Genomic DNA, 11,724 nt, shown 5'->3' with positions numbered 1-11,724 from the left:
ATATAGTTCCGATTCCTACTACCAGCTACTTGCTCTGAGTGGCTGTGCGTCTTTTAGTCGATCAACATTAAATAAAATCATCGGAAATAAATGTTGACGAGGATAAAAAAGATCAAAGATAATGGATAGAGAGGGAATGCAATGAGCAATGTCCAGTTTGGAAACTTGGAATTGAAACCCGTAAGGATCCCCACAATGCCACAAACAATCACCAATGTAAGAACCTCAGCTGAGAAATGCCATGTCAACCCACGATAAATCATCACACAAAGAAGCAAAGCAAACCCCATCAGGTTGTTCATCATCACTTTGTGGTATATCTGCAACCATTTTCCATTTCAGTCGATAAATTAATCCAGTTTAGGGTTTAAGATTTAGGATATAAAAGAATGCATGATGAAAGAATTAACCTCGGAAAAAGTTGAAGATGTCATATGATGTCTCTTCTTTCTTGCAGCTTGAATGGCTGCAATTGCTGTTCTATAATGTGCAGCCCATGGAAGAAGAACCAAGGAAATGTATAATGGTGGAAGGTTGACAGATTCTGAAAAGATTTGAACATTGTGTGTCAAAGGCTCAGCAAAAAGTGTCAACATCGATATCCCAATTCCCAGAAATACTATTGCCATTGAATTTTTGTCTCTTGTACCCTTTGCCTCATTAACCCTTCGGTACTCCTGATCTGTTTCCTGCATAATTTACAATATATATAAGGTCTGATTCAATTAAAAACCTAAGCTCCTTTGTGAATCAGAGCCAAATAGTGTATCATTCATCATGAAAAATGTAAAGATTCATCATGAAAATGTATCCACATTCATAATTCATGATGAATGTGAACGACCACAGACATGTCTCACGGTCTCCTTGGTCCTGATTCACAACGGAAAAATAGTTAGGCTTTCTTACATGATTTCGTGACTTGTAATGTTGTTCGATCTCCCAAAACCAAGCTGTCATTCCAATCTTGAATTCTTCTCGATCAATGTTTCCATCTCCATCAACGTCTAAATGCATCATGATGATTTCAAACACTTCTTCATCTACTTTTTTATCCTCTCGTCTGGACTCCAAGAAGCGTTTCAACTCATACGGTGAAATAGATGAACTTTCATCTATATCCATCTTTTTGAAGAGTCTGAAAATTCGACAGAAATTAACCAACTATAATTATGAATGCAGCATGATCGATCGATTACATGAAACTTGGAACTACTGACTATGTCGATTTTTTAAGTAGACATGACCTTACCTATCTATGGCAAGTTTTCTCTGTGTTTCGTCGTTGTCATTTAGAAAATCATGTGGCATCATGCCATTTACTAATAATACCTCCATTAAACTAATTTTCTCTTCAAACAACAGTTGAGCAACCTGTAAATTGAAGAAAAAGAAGTTAATTAATAAGTACTTGAAATTATATCAATGTATGATGATCGATTGATCCATCCATCATGTCGAGATCGACCTGATTGAACTTTTTATATGAATTTGGATCCTCCATCAAGTGCATTTTTTGAAAAAACCATTGTTTAAAGGTAACAGGGACTCCATCCCTTCCAGTCATATTGCGGTTATTGTTTCTCATACTCGTCTCCATTTCTATTCCCATACTCATGAGATGTTTATTCCGGTGCCGCATAAGCATTTGAACTTCATAAAAAGGTACACGCATTTCCATCTTTCTATCGATTTCTGCTTGCTCCATTGTTCTTTCAAGTATGCTGTCATCTACATGCTGCAAAAATGATGCCCAAAAGGGGAATGATGAATTAAGAACAAAGTCATGAATATATAGCTTCAATATCTGCATATATATATATATATATATATATATATATATATATATATATATAATGTAACTCTTCAGTAAGTAAAAGTACTGAATCATATATATATATATATATACCTGACAATAAAAGTAAGTGAATAAGCACATAACAGCTACTAAAAGAGCTAGAAAAAGCACAAAGCTTTCATAAGCACTTGAAACACCAACTGCCATGGATATCAAGATGACTGTAAATGGCAACAAAGAGAGAAGCATGAATTTTGCATCAAGACTGGTCCCTGAATCTGTAACAACACCAGAACCTGTAAAAACATTCAATCAAATTAATTAATAGAAATTCTATTATTATCATATATTTATAAATGAATATATAAAACAACAAATTGTCACTGTATATCAATTTCAAGGTAAGAACTAAGGTTCTTGTATAAGAACTCACAAGAGAGGAGAATCTTATATATAAGAACCCTCTACAACATTGGTTATTGTAAGAAGCTACATTTTTTCTTATAAGAACCTTTTGCAGCAGAGATGCTCTTATTACTTATTAGCGGAGCATCCATACCAATTGTCACGACAACGACCCTTGTACATCAACAAAATAAGACATCATTAGAGCTATGTAAGAATATCTCCAGTAGCTATGTACTCGATTAATTATGGACTTTGTCCTTGTATTTGTCATTTTTTATGTTTTTGTACTATAATATTACATTTATTTAATATATATATATATATATATATATATATATGATGCCCTTATGAATTTACTATATATATATATAGTAAATTCAGAAGGGCATCGGCCCTTCCTCCACATGAGCTCACTCACCGGCGACCAAGCCTCCCCTCCCCTCTTTTACCGGCAATCACTGCCACAACCTCAACCCTTTTACCTCAACCATCTATCTAGGTGAGGGGGTCATTGGATCTAGGAAGACTTAATTAGCCATTTTATGATAACTTTATGATATTTTTCTCTCCACCAACGATCTTATCACCTCGTGTTTCCTCTATCACTGTTGATTTCTTCAAAATAGCCGCCGGTGGTTTCATTGAAACGTTGATTTAAGAATTAATATGGTGCCTTCCTTTCGAAGGATATCATTAATAACTGAAAATGACAATGTCAAAGAAGCCAAAGGGGAGGGAAGTAGGGTTAATCTTCATTAAAGAGGGCGGAAGGCAGGAAAGTAAGGTTATAGAGAAGAGGGGCGGAGAGCAAGAAGGTAAGGTTACGGAGAAAAGGGGCCGAGGGGAGGGGGTTGGGAGTTGGAAAAATTGTGATAAGGCACAATCTACAATCTACCTCTATCTTATATGTGACACGACGGAGGGGAGGGTGTTGGATTCATGTAAGTTCAGACTGTTTTTGTGAGACCGGTGAGACCGTCTTTTAACATTTAAAACTTCACAGCAAAACACTGTGAAAGTAAAAAAAAAACCCAAACCTTCACAACAAAATGTGAAGATTACCTTCACAATGTTTTACTGTAAAGTTTTAAGTATAAAAAAGTGGTCTCACGGGCAGGGCCGATCCTAAGATTTTTGATACCCTGTGCGAAAATAATAAAAAATGCCCTAAGTCTATTTTTTTTAAGTCAACGAAACATGCAATTTTTTAAAAAGTTTAGAACCTATTCAAGCTAAGTATCTCATCTTCATGTTGATTTTATTAATTATAAAAAAATACAATGGGGTGACACAAAAACCAAAACCCTAAATACAAAATATAAAGGATAAATTCTAGAGTAAGATCATGCTTCATTCTTTTCCAATTTTCCCTTTTCTAAATTAAAATTAGCAAAATAGAAACTTTATTTCAATATATGAGACTTAAAAGACAAGGAAAACTATAGTTAGTTTTTAACTAAAATAGTAAATCACATCTAAATTACTGTCATAGTAAGCAAAAAGTAAAACTCAAAAGTTACAGGTCTAACGACTAAAGGCTAAGGGATTATCTGTTAGCAACTTAATAAGTTTAATGGAACTAACAACTTATTCGCTCAACTATGCATGACTGTTTCGTAGTGGCTTAATAATATTGAAGGTGACTTATCTAGTAAGCTTTTAGGGGGAGCTTTATATAGAAAGCCAAGTTTTTTTTTCCCAAACATGTCCCTTCCAACTAAAAAAAAGCTTCTTACATCTGCGAAAAAACTCTCTCAAACAAAAACTTTTCCAACTTTCCAACTTTTTCTTACGATGTGCATTCAATATTTATCATTACTAGGCCTTGGGTCTGTTAATTAAAGTTCAGTTGTCCAATTCCCAAATTATTAAACTCAAAACTAGTAATAAATGACAACTTGAGGCCCCTTTAGGCTTTGATGCCCTGTGCGGCCACACGGGCTGCACATGGCCAGGGCCGGCCCTGCTCACGGGTGTCATGGAAACAGGCTGGTCTCAAGTGATCCCAGATGTGTGTGTGTGTGTGTGTATATATAAATATAGTATATCATTTTTTCTAAACAAGGAAAAGATAAAAGAAAATGGTGAAACGAACTAGGTTAACGGATTTTTTTAAAATTGTTAGTAAATTAAGGGAACTACCAAATCCATCATTAATCGACAATAGGGACGTTAGTCATAAGTTTCGGCAAACCAGAAGGACTAGATCTATATTTCACGAGTAAATACATCATGGGTCCCTGTCTTTTGTTCAAAATCTGGATACGGTTCCTTTTACAAAATAAGTACACTCAATATCCTTATGGTTTTGCATTTCGTCACGAGTTGGGTCCCTGACATTAGCATCGTTAAATCCAATCCACAACTCGGGGGGAAATTAGTCAATTTCACTTTTGTTTATTTCTATTAAAAATTCAAAAAGATTATACGTTAGCCAAAGATTATTTTGAGCAGTGGTAAATATTTGAAAAGTAACAAAGTGATCATAACCCTTCATACAGTCAAGATCGGATTTTACTAGTCAAAAATTACATAAAAAAATATGGCCATGCGAAAAATAGATAGAGTAGTTCGTAACTTTTACAAATAGGCAGCAAACAAATTTTTATATGATCATACGTGATTCACATATGAACTATATGTTCATATGTGAACTCCTGTCATTCATATATTAACAATTTTAACTGATTCATATATGAACCTGTGTGATTTACATATGAACTAATTAATTGATTTACATATGAACACTTGAGATGTACATATGAACTAATTAACTGATTCGCATATGAACCTTTTTGTGTTCATATGTGGATCAGTTAAGTAATGCACATATGAAATAAATAATGGATATAAACATGTAGTTCATATGTGGATCACATGGGTTCACATATGAACCCATTGCTGTTTATTTGTAAAAGTTACGAAACTACCCTCTATCTTTTGCATACTCACACAGCCACAAATGTTGACCAGATTAACGGTTAAGATCATTTCTTTACTTCTAAAATTAATGAACCTTTCTCTACAAATACACAAACATATACATGCATCTTATTAAATATTACCGTAGATCAGTCGTAATCACTTATTAAACAAATTTAAGAAATATGTATAAAAAACTACAAAAAACTAAAAATGAGACAAATATAACTATTTATTAATTCACATCTTTATATCTATCTATATATATATACACACACACACATACACACATGAGACCGGTTTGTTTTTCACGAGATCACATTTTTACACTTGAAACTTTACAGTAAAACATTGTAAAGGTGGAAAAAATCAAACTTTCACAGCAAAAACACTTTAAAAGGTTACATTCGACGTGTTTTACTGTGAAGTTTCAAGTATAAAAAAGTGATCTCACATGTCGGAAAACAACCTAATATATATATATATATATGAATTGAGAACCTGGAGTCAATAGTTGTCGTAACCAATGAATATTGGTTGTGCTTATTTCATCGAATTCGAACTTCCGGTTGCCAACAAATATGCAGCATCCCCATACAAGTGTGAGAAGTAATATCGGTGATCCAACTAATAACCCAACTGCTATTACAAGATGTTCTTCAGCAGCTTCATTCTCGCTCAAACCTACACTTGCTGCAAAAACCATTCCAACTCACACTAATTATATATATATATATATATATATATATATAGATATAGATGTATGTATGTATATATACCAGCAAGTACGAGAGGTTCTGGTAGAGAATCAAGAAGCTGGAAGAAAACTGCACCCCAATAGCCACTGCCAAAGAACAGATCCCTTGCATCATCACTAACATAGGATTCTCCCCAATGCAACAAGTGGTCATATATCACTATAAGAAATATATGACCTGCGAGATTTGTTGAACATGGCAAAAACCCATACATTTGATGGCATGAATTCCCTTCAGAAGAATTCGATTCCATTCCCATTCCTTTGATATCATGCAGAAAGGAATCATCTTTATGATCACTAACACTACCATCTGAGAGCAGCAACTGATCATCATTGTTATCATAATGCAGACGACCTGCAACCTTTTCAGACAACACCAAAAGAAGAAGAACAAAACAAGATGCAGCAGTTGATCTTGAAGCAACTAATTTCCCCATTTCAAAATGCATGTGTAATTGTGAAATTTGGATCAGATAGCATGTATATATATATATATATATATATATATATATATATATATATATATATAGATCCATCATCCATGGGGGTTCTTTCTAACAAAGGTAGGAGACAAAGTCAACGTTTCTTCATAGGTCCTTTTGGTCTTCACAAATTATTATAAAACAAGGTAGTTGAATAAATTAAGGAAGACTATGCAGGGAAGTCTTCTACAAATCAACCATAATAATTACTCAAGATATCAAAACTAATTAATTATGAAGATCAAAGTCAATGGTTTTCATCGTCTCAAGTGTTTTTTTTTATTAACCTAGATATTCAACCCGCTATACAAGCCGACTAATCCTAGGACGACTACCTGATTTGCAGATAGCCCAGATCACCGCATTTGAACCTCCGTGGCCACAAAGAGATTTTTATTTCTCATTGGATTTGAACCTGAAACCTCTAGGTACTTTTGACCTTTGGAACCAAGTTCAAACCAATCAGGTACCGCCCTTGTGGTTAACATCATCTCAAGTTTTACAGAATATAAAAACGGAAATGAAATGAAACATGATTCTAAATAACTCGTTATGTCATAAAGATAGGATTCGGATTTTAAACATGGAAGTCGTATCAACAAGCCATACGCAGAGAGGTTGCACAATCATGTAGTTCCTTTTACTAATCAATATTATAGTAAACATAACACTGAGAGTAGTACAATAATCGCATGTGATTTCGATTGTTTTCTAATTTTTCTTATTTGGTTACCGTTTTCGTAGAAATTCAGAGATACATGAAAATTAAAGGAGTTTTGTTGTTAAATAAAGGAATTGTGTAAACAACAGAAAGGGGTTCTCTTTAAAAAAAACCTATTAATAGTCTTTGAGTAGATTAACATAATGAACTCATTCCCCCAAAAAATCCAAATTTTCATTTCAGATTAAATTGAGGAAATTGAAATTCATTCCCATTTTCATTCTCTGTCATTTTCATTCTTTTATCCGAACCAAACAAGCCTATTTTAATTAATTTTCGCTTCCAACAAGAAACATGATACAACTAGCATGTTATTAAATGAATATTTATTAAGCAATCAAAGTTGTGTTGCATGAATAGTTGGAGCACGTTTTGATTGGTAGGATTTATGTTTGGTTTAAAAGAAATCTCTAATTTAATTATTTTTATAATTTATTTTAGTAATTTAATTACATTCCAAATCCTACAATCCAAATAAATACTACAGGTTGCAAATCGTTCCCATTTCAAACTTTTGCACGTAATCAAAATAAAATACAAGTGTTCTTCAAACCTAGCACTCTTTAGACTTGAAACAACGACGAGATACTGTGATAGAGTTAATTTAACTGTTAATTAATTAAAAATATAACAGAACAATAAAAAACCTGATAATCTTTTCCTTGTACGAAAAAGTTACTATTAAAAATTAGTTTTGACTATTTTTTTCAAACTGTTGTCGGCACAAAAGTCGCTAACTAATTTGATCAGTACAAAACAATTGATAAAATATGTGGAATCACTTTAGATTAAATTTCGAAAGAGACATTATAGAATACTACACTGCAAAAAATAATAGGTGCATAAATTTTTTTAAAACTGAATTCATACATCAACTACGATACTAAAGTTATCCACCTATCATCATGTATGATATAAAATTTTCTACAAAATTTTCTACATTAATTACGATTTTCGTCTGGGTGATTTTTTTAATAATTTTGATTTTCGTCCCTATGATCTAGAAGATGTGATTCTCATCCTTATATTTTGTAATGTATTGTTATTTTTGTCCTTGAACTAATTTTTACATTTAAGTACAAGGGACCAAAATAGTAAACAATTGCAAACCATAGGGGCTGAAACAACAACAAACTGTAGTTTAAAAGAACGAAAATAACAATAAATTACAAATTATATAGACAAAAATCGCAAGTTTTAACAAACCACAGGAACAAAAAACATAATTTACTCGTAATCTTTTAATATATATGCACCAAAAGGGTTTTCATGTTCGTAGTCACGGATGTCTATATAAGCCATGTAGCTAACATCTTCAATGCTACTATCAAATCCCATCAAGTTAGCATTTCATTATATAGAGACATTTATTATTGGTTTTAATCATATATAGGAATGAAAATCGAAATTATTAACAGATCACATGAACGAAAATGTTGGAGATGGGGGAACAATGGAGACATTTATGTAGACATTCATATGAGTTGATATCTTGTGGTCATAAGGGTTGTGACGTAGTAGTTCAGGGGCTACAACAATTGTGGCCACTTAATTTATAAGGGCTGGTACCTCATGGTCGTAGTTTCTTGGGATTTGTCCGGCGTTGTCCGGGACACCCTTCCAAAAATTTCACACCAAAAAGCAGGAGTCATGTTTATAGGAAACATATCTCTTAAACATAAATGCCACAAATATTATATATGATGAAGGATAATTAAACAAACTTATAGTTGATGAAAATATATATGGTCTCTGAACTTGAAACACCAATTTACACGCATACATAGTTCTGACGACTACGTACTACTTGCTTCGAGTGGCTATGCATCGTTTAGGTTGATCGATCAACATTAACTAATTAAATTCATCGGAAATGAGCGTTGACAAGGATTAAGAAGATGAAAGATAATGGATAGAGAGGGAGTGCAATGATCAATGTCCAGTTGGGAAACTTGGAACTGGAACTTGCAAAGATCCCCATTATGCCACAAACAATCACCAATGTAAGAACCTCAGCTGAGAAATGCCATGTCAACCCACGATAAGTCATCACACGAAGAAGCAAAGCGAACCCGATCAGGTTGTTCATCAACACTTGGCGGTAAATCTGCATACCATTTAATTTCCATTTTCAATCAAGAATTAATAAATGGTAGCTGCATGTAGTTGTTTATAGCATAAAAGATTTGCATGCATGCATTATGAAGGAAATTCGTAAGGACAAACCTCCGAGAAAGTTGAAGATGTTGTACGACTTCTCTTCTTTTTTGCAGCTCCAATGGCTGCAAGTGCTGTTCTATAACGTGTAGCCAATGGAAGAAATACGAAGGAAATGTAAAATGGCGGAATGTTGACAGATTCTGAAAAGATTTGAACACTGTGTGTCAAAGGCTCAGCAAAAAATGTCAACATCCATATCCCAATTCCCACAAATAGTATTGCCTTTTTGTCTATAATAATTGCTTCCTGCATCATAATAAGGTTTCTTAGTCTATGTTTGGTGAATAAATAATAACCTAAGTTGATGATTGATAAGCTAGCTTATAAACATGTAAAATTACCTTTAAAAAATATCAAAAAAACAACCACCTTAGAAAAAGTATAAAAAAAAACTCGTCATAAGCTTACTCCAAGTAGTTTATCAAACCAAAGGGCCTTTAGTCTAGTGATATGTAAGTCTTTGGCCTCCTAGCAGGTCAAAGGTTCAAACATCACCTTTGGTGATGAGAGTGTGTGAGTTTATTTGTTTATTTGTTCTATTTTACCGTATATATATCAAAGAACACCGTATATATATCAAAGAACGTAGTTTATCAAATGATTACTCAACAAATAAAGCTAACTTATGTTTGCCAAACAATGTCTTACATGATTTGGTGACTTGTAATGTTCGATCTCCCAAAGCCGTGCTTTCATTTCGCACTTGAATTCTTTTGGATCAACGTTTCCATCTTCTTCAGTAGCGTCTAAATAAGTCCTGATCATTCTCACTACTTCTTTATACAGTTCTGGTTTATCTGGCTTATATTGGGATTCCAAATACTGTTTCAATTCAGATTGCTCAATTCCATCTGTAACAATGTTCTCAAAGAGGCTGAAAATTTAACACAGTTAGCATCATGATCACTGAAACTAGGAACTACTAACAATTTATCATAGATCGATCTATATATATGTCTAACCTAGCTAACTCACCTATCTATGGCTTTTTCTGTGTCTGTATGAACATCATGTGACACCTTCCTATCTACTAATAGACCCATTAAACTATGTTTCTCTTCAAGCAACAGTCGAGCAACCTGAAACTAAAAAGAGATCAGTTAAATACAAAGAAAAAGAGGTCAATTAGTACTTCAAGTTATATCAGTACGTGTATGATGATCATGACCTGATTGGACTTGTATGAAAAATATGGGTCGTCCATCGAGTGTATTTTTTGATAAAACCATTCTTTAAAATCAAAGGTAACATCTCTTCCCATAATCTTCTCTTCCATTTCCATTCCCATACTCATGAGATGTTTACTTCTGTGCCGCATAAGCTCTTGAACTTCATAAAAAGGTACATGCATTTCCATCTTTCGTTCGATATCTGTGTACTCCAATGATCTATAATTCTCGTTGCGAAAATGATCCCCAAAAGAGGACTAAATTAAGGTGAATACTTGGCTCCATTATCTTCATATAATGCAACTCGATCTTCAGTCGGTATATACACATACCTGGCTGAAAAAGTAAGTGAATAAGCATAGAACCGCCACCAAAAGAGAGAGAGAAAGGACAAACCGTTCAGAAGCACTTGAAACACCAACTGCCATGGGTATCAAGATGACGATAAATGGCAACAAAGAAAGAAGCATAAATTGTGCATCAAGACAGATCCATGCATCTATAACGACACCAGAACCTGTAAAAACATTGATTCACTCAAATTAATAGAAACAATTTCTATAAGTTTATTAATTATTACTTATTAGAAGAGCATCCGCATCGATTAGAGGTTCTATAACCTCTCTTTTTCTATTTTTGCACATGTACATGCATCAACAAAAGGCTATGTAACCCATGTTTCGCAAATTAACCGACATCCTAAATGCAAGTGAAAAGAGAAATTTCCCCGGTGGAATTAATGCGGATGCAAATCTTGAAGCTTCATTTAGTAGACTATCTTATAAATCCTTTGAGATTCAAATTTTCATTTCCAATTAGTCAAAAGGGAAAGTAATAAATAGCTAAGATGACATGAATCAGTAAGTATTGTGGCCACGGAGGTTCAAATGCGATGACTTCTAGATATCTGCAAAGCATGTGGTCACCCAGTCAGCTCACATAGTGGGGTTGAATATCCAAGTTAATAAAAAAAGTAGAGATGAATCAGAAAGAGAATTAACCAGTCAATAGTTGTAACCAGTGATTGTTAATTGTGCTTCTTTCTTCAACATCAAACTTCCGCTGGCCAACAAATATGCAGCATCCCCATACAAGTGTGAGAAGTAATATTGATGATCCAACAAACAACCCAACTGCTATTGCAAGATGCTCTTCAGCAGCTTCATTATGACTCAAACCTACACTTGCTGCAAAAATCATTCCATCTCATTATATATATACAATCACAGGTTTTCATGAAAGTA

General features: G+C 33.7%; 1 protein-coding gene across 1 annotated transcript; it reads right to left on the bottom strand.

Annotated features, from left to right (window-relative positions):
* On the bottom strand, window positions 1–6,325 carry LOC112500447 (sodium/calcium exchanger NCL1-like). Its single transcript, XM_025103942.1, has 7 exons — window positions 5,908–6,325; window positions 1,910–2,094; window positions 1,469–1,738; window positions 1,253–1,374; window positions 910–1,138; window positions 411–689; window positions 1–320 (listed from the first exon to the last, which is right to left on the bottom strand). Exons 1-7 carry the CDS (start codon window positions 6,323–6,325, stop codon window positions 78–80), a joined length of 1,746 nt encoding a protein of 581 aa, XP_024959710.1. The 3' UTR covers window positions 1–77.
* Between the last annotated feature and the right edge of the window lie 5,399 nt (window positions 6,326–11,724).

The sequence above is a fragment of the Cynara cardunculus genome (assembly GCF_001531365.2).
Source record: "Cynara cardunculus var. scolymus isolate 2C chromosome LG 17, CcrdV1, whole genome shotgun sequence".
Classification (NCBI taxonomy): Eukaryota; Viridiplantae; Streptophyta; class Magnoliopsida; order Asterales; family Asteraceae; genus Cynara; species Cynara cardunculus.
The sequence above is the reverse complement of the archived record's forward strand: the minus strand, read 5'-3'. Positions and strand labels throughout refer to the sequence as shown.